At 44.8% G+C, this 18,321-nt stretch overlaps 3 protein-coding genes and 1 long non-coding RNA gene across 7 annotated transcripts in view; 2 read left to right on the top strand and 2 right to left on the bottom strand.

The window, feature by feature from the left end:
* Window positions 1-2,584, top strand: part of cand2 (cullin-associated and neddylation-dissociated 2 (putative)) — a 16,477-nt gene extending 13,893 nt beyond the window's left edge. For both annotated transcript variants that reach the window (XM_035631906.2, XM_047332805.1), the window contains 6 exons: window positions 1-133; window positions 552-647; window positions 780-949; window positions 1,042-1,206; window positions 1,445-1,552; window positions 2,169-2,584. The exon at window positions 1-133 is cut by the window's left edge and continues 43 nt beyond it. In XM_035631906.2, the coding sequence (XP_035487799.1) occupies window positions 1-133; window positions 552-647; window positions 780-949; window positions 1,042-1,206; window positions 1,445-1,552; window positions 2,169-2,384 (888 nt within the window). In that variant the 3' untranslated portion in view covers window positions 2,385-2,584. The remainder of the gene's footprint in view (window positions 134-551; window positions 648-779; window positions 950-1,041; window positions 1,207-1,444; window positions 1,553-2,168) is intronic.
* Window positions 2,585-3,300: 716 nt separating this feature from the next.
* On the bottom strand, window positions 3,301-10,579 carry LOC118309594 (polymeric immunoglobulin receptor-like). Of its 2 annotated transcripts, XM_035631911.2 has the most exons (9): window positions 10,157-10,579; window positions 8,757-9,035; window positions 7,995-8,318; window positions 7,596-7,904; window positions 7,347-7,406; window positions 6,991-7,032; window positions 6,794-6,880; window positions 6,187-6,242; window positions 3,301-4,270 (listed from the first exon to the last, which is right to left on the bottom strand). In XM_035631911.2, the coding sequence occupies exons 1-9, from the start codon at window positions 10,203-10,205 to the stop codon at window positions 4,013-4,015; spliced, it is 1,464 nt and encodes a 487-aa protein (XP_035487804.1). In that variant the 5' UTR covers window positions 10,206-10,579; the 3' UTR covers window positions 3,301-4,012. The 2 variants fall into 2 exon arrangements, with proteins under 2 accessions (XP_035487804.1, XP_035487805.1); XM_035631912.2 differs by lacking the exon at window positions 7,347-7,406.
* A 142-nt stretch (window positions 10,580-10,721) lies between these two features.
* LOC118309596 (polymeric immunoglobulin receptor) lies at window positions 10,722-16,402 on the bottom strand. Of its 2 annotated transcripts, XM_035631915.2 has the most exons (7): window positions 16,063-16,402; window positions 14,989-15,315; window positions 14,423-14,716; window positions 13,718-13,810; window positions 13,505-13,585; window positions 13,237-13,283; window positions 10,722-11,684 (listed from the first exon to the last, which is right to left on the bottom strand). In XM_035631915.2, the coding sequence occupies exons 1-7, from the start codon at window positions 16,106-16,108 to the stop codon at window positions 11,412-11,414; spliced, it is 1,161 nt and encodes a 386-aa protein (XP_035487808.2). In that variant the 5' UTR covers window positions 16,109-16,402; the 3' UTR covers window positions 10,722-11,411. The 2 variants fall into 2 exon arrangements, with proteins under 2 accessions (XP_035487808.2, XP_035487809.2); XM_035631916.2 differs by lacking the exon at window positions 13,718-13,810 and having other exon boundaries at window positions 16,063-16,294.
* LOC118309602 lies at window positions 14,597-15,553 on the top strand. The gene is made up of 2 exons (XR_004793515.2): window positions 14,597-14,722; window positions 15,231-15,553. It is a non-coding gene; the product is annotated as an uncharacterized LOC118309602 (long non-coding RNA).
* Window positions 16,403-18,321: the final 1,919 nt, after the last annotated feature.

Raw genomic sequence — 18,321 nt, 5'->3', positions numbered from 1 at the left:
TGGTCTCTGCTGGTCCAGAGCTGCGAGTGTCCGGAGGAAGGAACCAGGAACCTCGTGGCTGAATGTCTGGGGAAGCTGACGTCACTCGAGCCCGCGCAGCTGCTCCCTCGACTCAAACAGCAGCTTAAAGCCGGTACGAAGTGTGAGGAAGATAGGACGGAGGTATTGGTGATCGCTCAATCGATGGACCCGTCCGATGTTTGGTCCGGAGCAAACATTATTTTTTCTTCTCGTCTTTTTTTCTTCAGGTCAAACAAAACAATGATGAACATTTAAAATGCAAAAATGATGACGGTAAATTTATTTGATACAAGCATAAAACAATAAGGAAAACGACGACGATGGCACCAAAATTTTAATAGAATCAAATACAGCATTTTGTTTTCTGTCAACGGTCAAACACATCTCTTTGCCCCGCCCCCTCGCAGGTTAAAGGTCTGACACATCTCTTTGCCCCGCCCCCTCCCAAGTTAAAGGTCTGACACATCTCTTTGCCCCGCCCCCTCCCAAGTTAAAGGTCTGACACATCTCTTTGCCCCGCCCCCTCGCAGGTTCCCCTCTGGCTCGCAGCACAGTGGTGACAGCGATCAAGTTCACTATCGTTGAACAACCAGCTCCCATCGACTCACTGCTGAAGGACTGCATCGGTGAGTCAGTTACCTTCACTGAGCTCAATCCTAATCCGTACTGTTCGTCTGCTAACTTGTGGTTGAGGAATCTGCAGGTCTACATCCCGTCTGTCCGTTGACCCTGACACCAGCTCTCTGTCCGTCCGGCAGGCGACTTCCTGAAGACGCTGCAGGACAAAGACGTGAACGTGCGTCGCGTCGCCTTGGTGATGTTCAACTCGGCCGCCCACAACAAGCCGTGTCTGATCCGCGGCCTCCTGGGGTCGGTGCTGCCTCACCTGTACCAGGAGACCCGCGTCAGGAAGGACCTCATCAGGGAAGTGAGTTGAACGGGCTGCTGCGGAACAGAGGAGGTCGCGTGCGGTGGTTGTGAACTTCATACAGGCGATTGGAATGTTTTGCTTCGCCGCAGGTGGAGATGGGTCCGTTCAAACACACCGTGGACGACGGTCTGGACGTGCGTAAAGCGGCGTTCGAGTGTATGTACACGCTGCTGGACGGCTGCCTGGAGGGGCTGGACGTCCTGCAATTCCTGGATCACGTAGAGGAAGGACTCAAAGACCACTACGACATCCGGGTGGGTGGAAAACACACAACAGATGATCAACATCTTCATTCATTCATTCATTCATTCATTCATTCATTCGTGTGTGTGTGTGTGTGTGTGTGTGTGTGTGTGTGTGTGTGTGTGTGTGTGTGTGTGTGTGTGTGTGTGTGTGTGTGTGTGTGTGTGTGTGTGTGTGTGTGTGTGTGTGTGTGTGTGTGTGTGTGTGTGTGTGTGTGTGTGTGTGTGTGTGTGTGTGTGTGTGTGGTAGATGCTGACCTTCCTGATGCTGGCCCGACTCGTGTCTCTGTGTCCAGCTGCTGTTCTTCAGAGACTGGACAGACTGGTGGAGCCACTTAAAGCCACCTGCACCACCAAGGTACAGTCGTCATGAGTGTGCTGCACCCCCCCCCCCCCCGAATCTTTTCACTCAGATCCTAAAATAAAAGTAAAATTTTTTTACTATTTTCCAGTTGTGTCTAGAATCTGTCCGAACTGAGTTACTAGGTTGCAAAAAGACACAACGAGGAATGAACTTAATTGAACATGTTATACTGCATAAGTGTCTAAAAGAACCTTAAAGCCCGAGTGTGTAATTCTTTACATTTCTGGCGCCATCTGGTGGTAAAGTTTCAAACCGCAACCAACTGAGCGACCGACAGGGGACACTTTATGGTGTCACACTGCCGATTCCATTTCCTGTTTCCGTCAGCGTCTGAAAATTCAACGTGAACGCGACGTGTTCTGGAGCGTTTAGTTCAACAAGTGTATTCAACACGTCGTAGAAACATGGAGACTCACACGAGGTCGGTCCGCCTCATGGAACTATATTTAACTCATGTATGAACACTTATATTGTATATATCTGTCTTCCTGATTCGACTGCGTCAATATAATACAGAACCTGTTATCATAACTATGTGATGGTGTGATGTCACTGTTGAGCAGCACAGTGTGAGTTGTCGTGTGACTGCAGTTCCTCCCTCCGCCTGCAGGTGAAGGCCGGTTCAGTGAAGCAGGAGTTTGAGAAGCAGGACGAGCTGAGGCGCTCTGCCATGCGTGCCGTCGCCGCCCTGCTGGCCGTGCCCGACGTGGAACGGAGCCCCAGCATGGCCGAGTTCGCCAACCAGATCAGAACCAACGCCGACATGGCGTCGATCTACCAGAGCGTCCAGGGCGGCGAGGCCGGGGAGAGCATGGACATGAGCTAGACGCTGGACGATGGAAGAGACGTTTCTTTATGATGTGTTTTTTTATAGACTTAGATACAGAAGATAAAAGAAAAGCACTGTTGACATTTTATATTTTCCAAATCAAGCCTGGGCTTTTCAGTCTGAATTTCCTCTCGAAAAAAGAAAAAAGGGTCAAGAGAAGTCGACAAGTTCAGATGAAATAAAATGGACCGGCAGTGTGAACGTGTCAGTGCAGTTTGTGTCGGATCGGATTTGTTTCTCCAGTTAATGTTTCACATCAGGAACGTTTGCATCAGAATCAGAAAAACACGTCTTTACAAAATAAAAACAGGTTTATGTAGCTAAAATATATATATATATATATATACATACACACATAACACACACACATACATAGCAAAACAACACATGTCGTTGGTAAGTTGAACACATATACATACACATTGAGCAGAAATGTGTATCGGGAGGTTGGAAAAAATCCCCCCATCTTCCGGGCTCCGAGTTTGGAGTTCCCAGGTATAATGGAACGTCATTGACAATAAAACAAACCAGAACGTTAAAAGCAGTCATAGAATACAATCAAGGAACCTGGACTGAGGCTATAAATATTTTAAAATGTGTATATAACTATGACCTGTGGATGGCAGCAATGTGCCCTTAGGGTCTGGATATTGAAGGAAATCACACTTCCTGGTCAGAGACAACTGGGCCTCTGACGCTGTCTGGAGGGATTTGTTCTGTTCTTCACACAGAAGTTTTAAAAGGTAAGAATCAGAATAAGAATAACAACAAGAGTCCCTCAGTTCAACTAAGAGCAACATTAATACCAACCAAGGCTCAGAGATCAGACGGATTAAAGTTGAAGACATTTTACAACAGATGATTTAACCTGAGCACACTGCAAATGAAATTTACAAAAGTGTTGGATATTTCATTTTCTCTTGGTTTGTAATTTGAAAACTGAACCGATGGATCAGCTGTGTGAAGAGTCACGCGAGTAAAAAGATTTATAATATATCATTAATCTTTGCTGTCAGTCACAGAGCACTGGTCCTGATCGGCTGGTTGAAAGATGGTGGGAAGACGAACGCTCAATAAAGGTCGAGTGTCAGTTTCAAGAGGTTCACATTCGTCCGTTACCGTTGGTGACCAGGATGTTCTGGGAGCAGAAATCTGCACTGGTCCTCCTCAGGATGAATCATAATCGGATATCATATCGTTCACACCCGATCATGTGAAGGAACGTGTCAGTGGAGTTTTCAACATTTATCTGCAGCCGCGACGGAACCACACGGCGTTTGACGTACGTGTGAACTGATGACGCTGTGAGATGTGAGATGTTTCCACTGCGATGCAGATTCTGTCAAACTGATAGAGACGCAGCCGTGTGAGGAACAATCTCAACGTCTCAGACAAACGTAATCTGATCATTACAGGACCAATCTGTCGTGTTAGAGAACTGATATTTGAGATGTGTCCTCAGTACGAACGTCTCCTTCAACACTTTTGATATTTCATTTAAAGCAAAGCGACGTTTACAGCTTGGCTCGGCCTCTGGCTGATGGAGCCCAACACGAGGCACCAGCCTGTTCACTGTTCTTTCTGTGTAACCAGCCTGAACTCTTGGGCCCCAGTTCATGTAGATTTCATATTTTCCGATCAAGCTTTGGCTCGTTGACATTTGAGTAGATGGGATCCTCCGCAGCTCCGCGGTCGCTCGGGCCGCGGACGAACTTCAGAGTTGTGTATTCGCAGGCGGAGGAGCTCGGTCTGGGGGTCGGGGGCCCGCCGCCGGCGCGAAAGTGGATGGTGTTGTAATATGGCGAGTCAGAGATGTTTGTGTGGAGGTCGTTTCCTGCGTCTGGTGTCTGGACGTGCTCCTGCATCTCATAGTCATTCCAGACCTTCCAGAGAAGAAGAAGAATTTATCAATAAGCGCTACACAACCACTACTGTAGATTCATTACAAACAGGAACTCAGGGATGTTACAGACGTGGAATAATGGACTAAACTGCTGTAACTGATTTAAACTTTATGATTAAATGAATATTAAATGTTTAGAAGTAACAGTTTAACATAACTTCCTTTGAGATCTGTAACTTTCTGTTCGACAATCAAGCATCAAACCTGAAAACTGAGCCGCTCAATGTTAATGTGACTAGAAACATCACTTGCATATGAAATATTAACTTAACATGAAGCCTGTTGTACGTTCCACTATTATATTTCTGTGTCATGTGCCACGTAAACCCTGCTGAGACACGAGGCTTCGTCTTTCATGCTCAGTACAGACAGTTTACATCTGAGAGGGAGGCGTCATTCTGGTTGGAGTGATCAAAGTAGCTCTCAGTTTTCTAAGCAATGTGAATACCAGGTACAGTACACACACACTACACACACACACACAGACACACACACAGACACACACACACACAGACACACACACTACACACACACACACAGACACACACACAGACACACACACACACAGACACACACACTACACACACAGACACACACTACACACACAGACACACACACACTACACACAAACACACAGACACACACACTACACACACACACACAGACACACACACTACACACACAGACACACACTACACACACCTACACACACTACACCCACACTACACACACACACACAGCCACACACACTACACACACACAGACACACACTACATACACACACACAGACACACACACTACACACACACACACAGACACACACACTACACACACACAGACACACACTACACACACACACACGCAGACACACACACTACACACACACACACACACAGACACACACACTACACACACAGACACACACTACACACACCTACACACACTACACCCACACTACACACACACACACACAGACACACACACTACACACACACACACAGACACACACACTACACACACAGACACACACTACACACACCTACACACACTACACCCACACTACACACACACAGACACACACACACACACTACACACAGACACACACTACACACACCTACACACACTACACACACACACTACACACACCTACACACCTACACACACAGACACACACTACACACACCTACACACAGACAGACACACCTACACACAGACACCTACACACAGGCACACACCTACACACAGACACACACACACACACACACACACACTCACACACACAGACACACCTACACACAGACACACACACCTACACACAGACACACACCTACACACAGACACACACACACACCTACACACAGACACACACCTACACACACACACACACACACACACACACACACAGACACACCTACACACAGACACACCTACACACAGACACACACACACACACACACAGACACACCTACACACAGACACCTACATACAGACACACACACCTACACACAGACACACACCTACACACAGACACACACACACACACACACAGACACACCTACACACAGACACCTACATACAGACACACACACCTACACACAGACACACACCTACACACAGACACACACCTACATACAGACACACACACCTACACACAGACACACACCTACATACAGACACACACACCTACACACAGACACACACCTACACACACACACACACCTACACACAGACACACACCTACACACACACACACACCTACACACAGACACACACCTACACACAGACACACACACCTACACACACACACACACCTACACACACACACACACCTACACACACCTACACACACACACACACCTACACACACACACACACCTACACACAGACACTCTCACCTCTCCGTCCTGCCGTGCTGCTGCTCTGACACCTGAGCCGTGTGAGTGTGAACATCCTGACAGAAAGTGAAGGTGGAGAACAAAGAAGAGATAAAAGACGAAAGAAGGAACAGTTTTCATTAAAGTGAAGACACAGTTTCTTCTCTGAAGTATGGGGCCTGACCGAAAGCCTGCAACCACGCAGCTGTCAATCACACTGTAGCCACGCCCCCAACACATCCTCTGCTTTACGGTCTTTGTGACTGTAAATGGACCATAATGTACAACGTGGACATCAACGTGGAATCAGGTTCTCATAGAGTCGCCCTCTGCTGGTCAGGACACAGAATACAGGCTTCACACACTCTTATATACAGTCTCTGTTCACAACCAGCCCCTGCGCTACAGCCGTCCAGGAAGGAACTGACTAAATCACGCTTGTTCATGATGTTATATTTTCTGCTCACCACGATCCAGGAAATGAGCAAAGGTGAAGATACACTTGAAAATGTCATATCAGGGCATCACATCTGTACAGGATGGAGAAGTGCGTGTGTGTGTGTGTGTGTGTGTGTGTGTGTGTGTGTGTGTGTGTGTGTGTTCTGCAAGTTGATAATAAATCTCTTACGCTTGTAGATGAGGATCAGAATTAGCAGCAGCAGCGGCACGGCAGCAGAGACGAGGATCACAGAGACGACGAGCTCAGAGAATCCGGCTAAAGACGGAACATGGCAACAAGAAAACACTCCGTCAACACGAGTCTCTGTCGCCAGAGCTGAGTTCAACAACCATGTAGCAGCAGAAGGTTTCAGATGTGAAACTCACCGCGACTCTCATCTGGTGCAGGAGTCACGTGGTCTGAAGGACCTGGACATGAGGACACGGGGAGATTAACATCGTCTCATCAAAAGGAAAACATTTTTAATCAATTTTGGCAAAACCAGGAAAAACGATCTTCAAGACAAATAAACCCTGAGAGCAAAATGATAGTGACGATAGTAATAAATTGTCATCCCATTTGTAAAAATGAGGAACAGTGACTGTCCTTGTTCGGCACTGAATCTTTTTCAGGTCACATGAAGCCTGTGGTGACGGTTACAGTTATTGTTTCTAGTCTGGAGGAAGTTGTGAACTTGAGTGTTAACTGCTCAGTGGTGTCAGTAAAGACAAAACGAACTCACGACTCGTCTCAACATCGCCTGCGTGGGGCCAATGTTGCGTGTGCGTAGTCGGATCAGTGTCTGGAAACGAATACGCAAAAGTGCACTGAGAAAACAAATGCATACAGGAATCTGCAAATGTGTATTCAGAAAGTGCGTAGTAAGATTTGTAAACGTGTGTGTACGTCTGTACATGAATCTGTACATGCGTACTTGGATATGGACCAACCCCTTCCCACTGAAGCAGGGTCAGGTCATATCGTGACTCACCCACAGTCAAGATGAGTCTGTTGAAGAACTGTCGGCTGCGTCCTCGGTCAGTCGCGCCCGCTCCACACCAGTACGCCCCGCTGTCACCCGCCGTCAGACCTCTCACCGTTACAAAGATCTTCTTCTGCCGCTTGTCAACCGTCATGGAAAACTTCCCGACGTTGGGCTTTGTCGTGTTTACTAGAGTTTGACATATCGATGGATCCTCTCCCTTACAAATGAAAATATTATCCGGAGAAACTTTCTTGTAAATACACCAATATGTGAGATTCTCTCCGGCCTTTGGGGATCTTGTGAAGTAAGTGGCATCTGTAGATGGACAAAGACAAACTCAAAAAACACGTAGTAATGTGTGTGTGTGTGATGGAATCTTGGAGGCAGCACATGTTAAAAACTCACTTTGAACCTTCAGTATAATTTTTCGCAGACCAACACCTGGACTTGTATCATTGCCGATTTTGAATCCACACCAGTAGACGCCATTGTCCTGCGAGGACATGTTGCTGATGGACACGTCGAAGCCTCTTCCAGTGATCGAGAGCGTGAACTTCCCCTTTGACTTCTGAGAAGATCGCGTTGATACAATTTCCTCACAGATTCCATTTTCCTTTTTGCAGAAAAACTTGACACTGGACCGATCGTTGTCTGGGTACTCGCACGCGATGGTGGTTTTAGCCGTTGCATACGCAGTTCGATCAAGCGCTTTCTGGCAGGTAGTTTTCTCTGCAGTTAAGAAAGGAAAGGTAAAAGATGGTAAAGGTGAACATTTATTCATTGTGTAATGACTCGTACTGTTGCCTTGAATGTGACGCCACCGTTTAATTTGATAAAACCTCGTCACATTCACACAGACAACACTTGTGTTGTGTCCCCGGTCAGGGGTCGCCTCCTTCCGAGGACGTAGCCTACGAGGCCTCCGTCCACCACGGCCAAACCAAAATGAGACGGTGTGGTGCAGAGCGGATTTCCAGTTGGCCGTCACCAGCGTGTTCCACCCCTACTGCTGTCGCCTAGCAACGGAGCAGCAGTTGCCCGAAGGTTTCGTCACCGGTGCGCAATGAATCCTGACATAGGTTGAGTCGGAGAAGGATCCACCCGTTGGATCCTTGGTTCCACCTGTCGGATCCATTTCTGTAATGAATGTAACATACTGTCTCTTACCATTTAATTCCAGTTTCACTGACTCAGTTCGTCCTTTGTCCAATATACAGCTGTATTCACCAGCATCGTTCTGTCTAAGTTCTTTGATAACCAACCATACTGTTGCACTCTTTGTATCATGGTAACAATGACATCTGCCTTTTATTGCGTTATTGCATGTGATTTTGATTGATTTGGACGGAATCTTGATTTCTTTGAGTTTGTCTGGTTTAGTATATTTCCAGGAGAATTGAGCCCATCGGTTTGCGCATCCTGTCACTTCAGACCCGACCTCACAGCCTGGAGAGCAAACAAGAGACGTCATGTTAGATACTGAAACAATCTCAGAGCCGCTGCTTTAATCTGAATCAATATTTCTTATTCAATATTTCTTAATTCATTCTTTACTTAATCAGGTAGTATCACTCAGATTCAAGAGACACTTTGGAACAAGAAAACATTCACAAACCGTCAGCAAAAGGAAATTACACATCTTATAAATATATATATATCTTATAAAAAACAATTACAAGAGTCATAAAAACATTAGATATTAAAGTTTTTAACTCTCTAAGGGCTGTGGAGGACGTGCAGGTCATTCAATTGAATTTAATAATGACAGGACAATTTTTTTTCTCGATTTAATAAATTCAATACATTTTATTTGAAATTTAAAAGGATCATATCACCTAAAACAGAGGTACATTTATATATTCAAAGCAGGGTTTGTGGCTACATAAGGAATATTCATGCAATGAATTTTCTGCCCCAGTCTGACGATGAATCTGACAATAGACACATTTTGTTTCATTGCAGCTGCGGAAAACTACATTTCTGCTGTTTTTATGTTTTACATCTGCGACAGAATCGTTATTTGTTGTTTATTTGAAATATGATGCATCAGAAAATGATAAGTTCTCAGTTTCATCTGCAAAACCATGGTTCTCCGAATCCAAACCGACACTTTGACAACAAGGCACTGTCTATTGTAATAATACAATATGACATGCAATAATATCTGATAAGCTGCTCAAACATATATTTTTTTTAACTGTAAAGCAGCAGGAAATATTTTCCAGACCCTTCATGATATCGTCAAAACAGATTCAAAACATGGAAACTTTAAAGAAAGAATACCAGAAGAGAACGTCTGCACCGGCAGGTTTTCATCAACGGGGAGAATTTTGTATGCGATTGGAAACCTCAGCTCTGAGAGACACATGAGGATGCAGATAGGAACATTCATATTTTTCATTTGGAGCCTGTATACGACAGGTTGGACGGACGAAGCGGAACATCTACATTGAACTGAGCATTGCTGCATTCTGACCTCGAGTTATGACTCAGCACTGTGCTGCTGCAGTGACCTGCTACGTTTCTTAATACAGAACATCAGTAATGAGACAGTTTGCATCTTTTACCTGTCGCCAGCGAGAGGATGAGCAGAATGAAACGCTTCACTTGGTTCATCGTGGTTCTGACACTGGAGCTGTTTCTGTCGGCGGCTTCAGTGCGTTGACTGCGGTTTCTCCTTCTTATCTTCTTCCTCTTTATTTAACACCATAATGTCTGCTATCAATAGACATGAGGCGTTTGCAGAACTTGGATTCCTTGAATGGACCACTGATGTAGGCAGTCTGCAATGCTCAACTCGACCAAGGTTCATCAGACATTTAAATCTATATGCAATTTTATTAAAAAACCGCGACCTGACTGTCACGTGTCGGCCCCGCAGGGAATTAAAAAAATATCAAGAAACATCTCATAAATGTGGAGAAACACTTTTAAATTTCAACCGCCATCCCAGAAATCTACAAAAAGCAACAATCATACTTACACTGACGTACTTCATCCCAGATGTGCTGTTGTACAACTCCTAATTTAGATATGTATTAATATGTGTGCGTGTACACAGTATATATTACACATGTTCAAACAGTAGCACGTTCAGTCTGGAGCTGTAGGGAAAACAGTTCCACACATTTCTGAAAGCTTGTTACGTCTTGTTTAATAAAACAGGTGACTTTCAGAATTCAGTTCGCAGAGAGAGTGAAAACGTCAAAGGTGATTCAGGAAATGTCTGTCGCCTGTGGAATAATGAAATGAATCAGATATTCAACAGCACCATCCTCTGGATGATCATGGTGATGTAGAGTAGAGAGTTACGAAGTAGACTATAGATTCGTCCAAACCTTTTGGGATATTTCACGAACGTTCCATCACAAAACAATTGTTTCTGAACAAAATGAGTGAAAGTTTGTTTCTACATCGACACAAAGACAAATTTAAAATCCCAAACAATCAGGCCTCCAAACACTGGGTCTTGTTTCCTTGAACAGTAATTAACATTAAGCATGTTTCCAAAGAAATTTGTTAAATCATAAAGATAAATACTTTATATTAATATATAAACACCTAACAGTCTTTAAACACTGTCTCAGCAATAAGTTTAGCAAGTTTTTCCTCGTATTTACATATTTTTTCCAAAAGGAACAGAGGATAACAACTTATTAAACCACACCACAGTACAGCACATTTATCAGCTGCTGTTATCTTGAACTTTAGAAAGGTTTGCACAAAAACGCCAGATGTGATTTTCTGCTGTCTGAAGCTCAAGCTTTGCATTTGTTTCTTAAGATATTTGAATGAAATATAAGAAACTGGACTTGGTCTTCCTCAGTGCAGACTGTCGTTGGAAAAGCTAGGGGGGTTTTCAGAGGAACTGGACGGTTGATTGACAGTAGAGGAGGCGGGACGCTGGTCGTGGCCCCCCACGTTGTAACTTGTGTCACCACTCACGTCACCAGAGCCGAGTTGAGACTGGACGTCGGGCGGATGAGTGAAGGCAGAGGGGTTTGTGGGGAAGTTGGCAGTGACGTAAAGTGTTTTCTCTCCAGTTCCCGAGTGCGACTTCTGCGGGCACTCTTCTATCTCTGCATAGCCGTGATCCTTCCAGAGTGAAAAACACACAGTGAGTTATTCTAACAGCAACAATCAGCATGAACTCGTACTAAAGTTGGTAAAGACGGACAGACATCATCCTGGTTGCTCCAAAAACGTCATAACTTTGCTCCTCTGAGCTGTTTCAAGGTTCAGAACATAGATACCACTGGACTCTACTGTCTACCCTCCCTTAGAAACTCTCAGGACGAGTCTTCTGAGGCACCAAGCGAGGTCATCTCATGCATGGCAAGATGAAACAATCATTGAGCAGCTGAAGTCTCACTCGAGGTGTCATAGTCGCAGGGAGATGACGACAGAGACGGGGATGGGCAGACTGTCATGGGACGCCGAACATTGTGAACCTGTTGATCTGTGAAGTGAACCGGAAGTCTTCTCAATATTGAGCTCTGATAATAAATACTTCCGCTGAAAACATCCACGGTTTCCGTCTTCCTGAATCGGCATCCACTCCATCAATTATTCCATTTCAGTTACCACCCAGTCCAGCGGCGCCACCACACTTTACAACATTGTATGAAACTGAAATTGTGGCTGAGTTTTTAAAGCACGCTAGCATCGTAGCTCTGTGTCCGTCAGTTGACCGTGGTCCACAGCGAAGGAGGCTGGTCAACGGATTCATGGTCACCAGGGGATGAGTCACTGTCCCCTCGGATCCCGAGTTTTCCAACTAGCGCCGTCACCAGGTGTGAAAAGGTTTCCTCCCTCCTCTGCTGTGCATCGTGTTCAGTGTTAACCGGCTATGTTAGCATGCTAACAGGTTGAAATTAAGCTGGATTAAATGTTATACCACTAGAACGAGCATGTCGCTGTGAGCATGTTAGCATGCTAATGCTAGCGAGATCACTTACAAAGTCAATGCAAAGACGTGATTCAAGAGAAATTTGTGTCATTCGCTTCACTCGCTCGAGTTGAAATATTCGTGTGACGCATCGTCGCGAAAGCCAGTTAGCGTCGAGTTCCTCCCGACGTCACTGTCGTCAGACGTCCTGACGTCGTGTCAGAAATGGAGGATGAAACTCTCGTCTCTGAGTCTGAGCAGCCCGAGCTTTTTGACACGAGCAACTATTTGTATCGTGACGGGGGGAAGAAGAGAGGAGCTCGACAGGAAGTGAGGGAGGAAGTCGGACGCTAGCTTTAGCCCCAGTTAGCACAACCGCTTTGTGTGTCCTGTCTGACTGTTTTACATTCAACACTTCACGTCTACGTGTTTGTTCAGAGGAGGTTTACTATTATATTCACGCGTTGTGTTTTTTGCGTTATTCACGCAAACAACCCAAATAAGCGCAAATGATCCTGCATGTGACCAAAGTCGCGACACAAAGGTTCGCTTGGTGTCAGGTGTGAACATAGCATCAGGATTATGATTTATTTTTGATCTTTCAGAAATTAGCATCCGGTCATCAATCTCCACAGCTGCAAAGTTACTTGTAACCTCCTCCAGCGACCCTCACAAAGTGTCGTCTGATACAACCGCTGGGTGCTGCGTGTGGACAGACCGTTAACACACACACACACACACACACACACACACACGTACCTCGCTCTGTGCGTCTTCATTTATTGTGGTTTTTGAACCCTTGTATCCTGAAAGAGAAAAATGAGAAAAAAAAAGAAAGGGAAGAGAACAAGGAAATTAACAACCAGAAGAAAACATGGATCAATCTGACCTGGTTCCTTCACTAATGTACAACAAGTGTAGACATTTGCAGACAGTAATACTGAATTGTGGCCAGATCTCAGATTCCAGACATGACCGAGGAAGCGTGTACGTGCGTGTTTCATGTTGTGTCGAAGAAATCACTTACGTCTGTAGATGAGAACAAACACAAGCACCGAAACAGCTGCTGAGACGACTCCAAAGATTACACCGGGTAACCAAGTGGCCTCTGCAAGAAGAACACCACAAGGACAAGACTGACGGTCAGCACCGTTTGAACCGCCATCAGATAACATCCGTCCAAAACCACCGGTGTGATGGAATTCAAGGCTGATCTAGTTATAGAAGCCAAACTAATCACCACGACGCCCAGCAGACACAGTGGTTGACTGGACGGAGGAAGTAGAGGATACAGGGGATTGATGGATGGACGGTGTTGATGCAGTTGGAGGAACTGAAAATAGATGAAGCTTTATTAGGACCAGCTGCACGTCTGCTTACGGATGCAATTGTCCAATCAAACACTCATGTGGCAGCAGTGCCGTGGATGAAACCCTGCAGCTACAGGTCGGGGCCGGGGAGAGTGGGGACAAATGACTTGAAACCTCGCCAGCTGCGATGAGCAGACGAGCATCTCCGAATGAACGCGTCCAGCCTCACTCGACAGTGTCTGAAGATTCTTAGTCATCCAGGTCGTGTCCGGCCAAGACAACGTGAGTAGCAGGCGACCTTCGATTCTAGAGCTGACGAAGCCTGTAGCCTGGTGTAGCCAGCTAATACTCAAACGCGTATTAGTCTGCGTCCTCTTGGTTCATTTTCGATTGGACATAATTGTATAGACCTACAACCAGTGAGAGCAACATTGGAGTCGTCCGACTCAATGACGCGACTCTGTCCGTGATCTACTCGCGTGATAATTTGCGTTGCGTCCGGTGTGAACGCACCATTGACGTGGGTAAATCTGTGAATATAACTAGTGACGTCCATTAGAAAAAAACTATCTGCTAACATAGTTGTGTGTTCGTATATGAACCAACTTGAGAGGCTGCAGATGTGAATGACTCACTCTGAACCTGCAGCTGTATTCGTCCGAGTCCAGTTCTGCTATTCTTGTCTTCTGATCGCAGTCCACACCAGTAGACACCAGCATCCTGTGACGACACGCTGCTGACGGACACGTCGAGGCGACGCCTGCTGGTTGTGAGTGTGAACCTCCCAGTTGACTGAATTTCCACACACCCAGAACCTTCCTCTTTGCAGAGAAACTTTTCTCTCTTCTTCAACTTGCCTGAGAAGTCGCATGTGATCGTGTGTGTGGTCTTTTCTGTTGCAGACTCAGTTCTCGGATTCTGGCAGCGGGCTGCAGGTAAAAGATGTGAAAATGGATTATTATATCATGACTTGTATTATTTTGCTTGATGAAATTGACTTCCATTTGTCTAACTGATGAATGTAGATGACTTGAAAAAGAAGAGGATAGAATATGGAAAGTAAACTCGAGCATTTGAGAAAGTTTAAAGTTCAGACTAAACCGGGATCATTGTACTGAACTCCTCAGAGAAACATTATCTGAGCACGTGTGATGAAATAAAGTAGAAGAAGAAGTAGAAAATCAAATCAAGCATTTCTCACCATGTTTCAGTTTCAGATTTGTTTCGGTTTGTCTTTGGTCAAATTTACACCGGTATTTCCCCAAATCACTTCTTGTTAGTGATTTGACGACGACCCTGACAGATCGATCACTCGTGTTATGGTAGAGGGAAAGTTTCCCGTCGTCGACCCACTCGTTCTGTCGACTGCTCTCTATGGAAACTTTACTGGGAGAGACGACCTTGATGGTTTGATACTTTTCTTTTTCTATGGGATATTTGCAGGTGAATTCGACCCATCCTCCCTGGCATCTGTCTTCTTCTTCTTCTTCTTCTTCTTCTTCTACTTCTTCTTCTCTGGCCTCGCAGCCTGTCCATCAAAAAGAACATTTCACTGTCACATCAGCTCCGACACAGAAACACCATCATGTGAACGTGGCCCAGATCAGCAGCTGTTCAGTTAAACTCCAGAGAAAACCTCCAAGAATCTCACTTTGTATAGATTTAGTAAAGACATTTGTCTTAGTTGCTCAACCGTGACCATAAACTGTGTATGACTTGGATTTCTTTGTTTAAATGAAACAGTAATAATCACCTGCCTGTCGACATTTGTTGAGTCTGATTCATTTATTTGTTATTATTTTGTAGTTATTACTTTTTTTGTCGTAATTTACAGATAAGTGTTGTGTAGTGTCCTCTGCCACCAGGGGTCGCCAGAGGTAGATACTTTTTTTTTTTTAAATCCTAGTGGCTTTTATATTCAGGATATGAATAAAAAACAGATTTAACTTTAATTTTAACTCCATGGTACAGTTTGTTAATCATCAACACAAACAAAACATGTCACAATCTGTTCACCGGGGGAATATCTCATATCATATTTAATAAGCGACTGTTTATATTTGTAAATGAGTAATATTAGAAGAGCACATGTTGGTTTAAGGAGAAACATGAGTGTGTTTTGATGCTGTTGGCTTGAGTGTGTGAGTTTTGTATTTTGTGATGAATATTTGATTTGTTGAGCTTCACTCAGACTGAGACACTGAAGAGATACAGTAACATGAAGTCATCGTTCTGTAGAATCAGGGTCATGTGTTAGTGTGTAAATGACTCTTACCTGTGATCAGTGAGAGGACGATGAGGAGGAGGAAGCTCTTCATCATTCTGCTTTTTCTGATCGTCTCACTCCCGCTCCTTATTTCTGTTTCCTATTGTCCGTTTGTGTCGGTTCGGTTTCAAAGTGTTGCGTTTCCTGAATTCCTCTCTTAAATTGCCCAAAAAATAGTTGCCAACACTTCTCTCTCTGTCCTTCCCCCTTTTATTTATGAATCCTAATCACTTCCTGTTTTACCTTATTGCGTCTCGGCATTGACGGTAAACAGGAAACAAGTGGTGTGAAAAGAAAAACACCGTGGGTCACTGGGAAGTCCCTTAATCATTATGTCAGAAATGATAGAATAGTAAAATTATACTTTGAATGGCACCACTCATGAGAAATGTGTTTCACAATAAGATATACGATGTGCACAGAATATTTTACATGAACATGCAGATAAAACGTAGATGAACAAACCTGTTAACTCATCACTTGACTCGATGACTTGCGGTCGAACTCCATCCTCCTCTCTCGGACTCGGAGCTCCACATATATATATATATATATATATATATATATATATATATATATATATATATATATATATATATATTTAAGTTCTCTATCTTATGAAAACCTGTTGCACAATCGTGTTGGAAAGCACTTTGGCACAAAGTTGCTGTGTCCTTTAAAGACGCTTTATAAAGGAACTTGGCCTTTACCCAATGAAATCAAAATAAAATACATCAGATGCATAAGGTCAAAGTGAAATGGAACGTTTGAAAGTGATGCAGATCGTCCGTGTCAGGAACGTCGAAGCAATTTAAAGGCGTGAGCGAAGAGATACGTCTTCAGCTAACCTTAAAAAATACTTGACGCAGCGACGTCCCTGATGTGTATAGGTTGTGAGGAGCGTGACGGACGGAGGCTGTGAACCGGCAGCAGACGGTCGCAGTGTGACCGCTCCTCTTCTGGTCCAGAGCCGAACTGCAGGGTTCTGAATGAGCCGAGGTCTCCGTCAGTGTCCAGCTCCTTCCTATGAAGACATGAACAGGTTTCTCTGCTTCCCTTTGGTTTAGTTAATATCCGTACTCGAGCTACGTTTCTAAAGTGGATACAAATGATGTTTTTTTTCCCGTCACCTCGTGAATTTGGGACTTGAAGCTCCGAACTGAAAGTAAAATGACACCCAAGACCTGTCATGTCAGTTTTGTGTCATTGACGTAACTATGGGAACATACTGTACATCAGGCTCTCTAATGATGTCACCGGGGTACAAATGTGTAGTGGGAATCGTTCCTGCTTGTCCGACCCCACAACAGGTGTCCTGTTTCCCAGAGACGTGATCTCCACGTAAATCTCCCTCCCTATTGATGTATGTTATAAATCAGTTTAATACCAAGTCTTCTAGACGATCGATGAGGCTGAGAGGACGAGAACTGAGACCTGGTTTTCAGGGGAGTTTGGTCTCAGGTCGCTGAGAGAATCTGCTGTAAATCCTGGATGAAATTCCTCCAAGAATTTATTATAACTTTGTTGATTTTTTTTCAAGTATCTGAAGTGATAAAGAATGTCTCTCCTCTCTGCGCGACTGTAAAGATAAAGATGAGTGTTGGGTTTGCTATGCGAGGTCATTATCTTTGGCAGGCCGGGACAGTCCACGGTCGAGTCTCTGGGCGTCGTAGTCGCACAGTTTAGATTATAGTCGGAAGACGTCTCGTAAGAAAGAATTACTGTGGAGCGACTCTGGAGCCGGTTCTGTCTGTTTGACGACGCCATTATTCTGAGAGCTAAATACGCCCTCAGAGACACCATGCACTGACCACTAGTTGATCTGTGAAACGAACCAGAAATCTCCTCAATCAGCTCTTGTAATAAATACTTCTGCTCAAGACGTCCGCGGTCTCCTTGTTCGCGAGTCAGCTTCAACTGCATCAGTTATAGAGTATAGATTTACTCATCAGTTATAGAGTAAAGAGTTGCTGTAGCCAGTCGCAGAATTACGGTGTAGGTTGAAATTGAAGAATTGCTGGAGGTCCCGGCTCAATACATGAGGCGGAAAACGAGCGTTCTTCAGCTGTTAGGAGGATTAAACAGCCTCGTGAGTAAAGTAGAACTGCACTGTTCCTGAACGAGGGAGTGAAACTGTGACAGGAAGTATTGTTCATTTTAAAACTAGAAGCCGCCGTGAGCTAAAAAAGCTTCACAGGAAACAGTGGGAGCTGACAACAACACTGGTGATGAAAAAACGACAGCAGCGATGAGACATCGCCCGGCGTT

This window comes from Scophthalmus maximus, chromosome 6, assembly GCF_022379125.1.
Source record: "Scophthalmus maximus strain ysfricsl-2021 chromosome 6, ASM2237912v1, whole genome shotgun sequence".
Lineage (NCBI taxonomy): Eukaryota > Metazoa > Chordata > Actinopteri > Pleuronectiformes > Scophthalmidae > Scophthalmus > Scophthalmus maximus.
Note: the sequence above shows the minus strand (reverse complement) of the source record. Positions and strands in the feature narration are given on the sequence as shown.

Coding starts and splice junctions, on each gene's coding strand:
- LOC118309594 (XM_035631911.2), bottom strand. CDS start 10,205: ATGAACCAAGTGAAGCGTTTCATTCTGCTCATCCTCTCGCTGGCGACA. Junction 7,905..7,994: donor AATTATACTGAAGGTTCAAA/GTGAGTTTTTAA, acceptor GTCCATCTACAG/ATGCCACTTACTTCACAAGA. Junction 6,881..6,990: donor TGCACCAGATGAGAGTCGCG/GTGAGTTTCACA, acceptor TTCCGTCTTTAG/CCGGATTCTCTGAGCTCGTC.
- LOC118309596 (XM_035631915.2), bottom strand. CDS start 16,108: ATGATGAAGAGCTTCCTCCTCCTCATCGTCCTCTCACTGATCACAG. Junction 14,717..14,988: donor AAATCTGAAACTGAAACATG/GTGAGAAATGCT, acceptor TTTTACCTGCAG/CCCGCTGCCAGAATCCGAGA. Junction 13,284..13,504: donor GTTTGTTCTCATCTACAGAC/GTAAGTGATTTC, acceptor TTTCTCTTTCAG/GATACAAGGGTTCAAAAACC.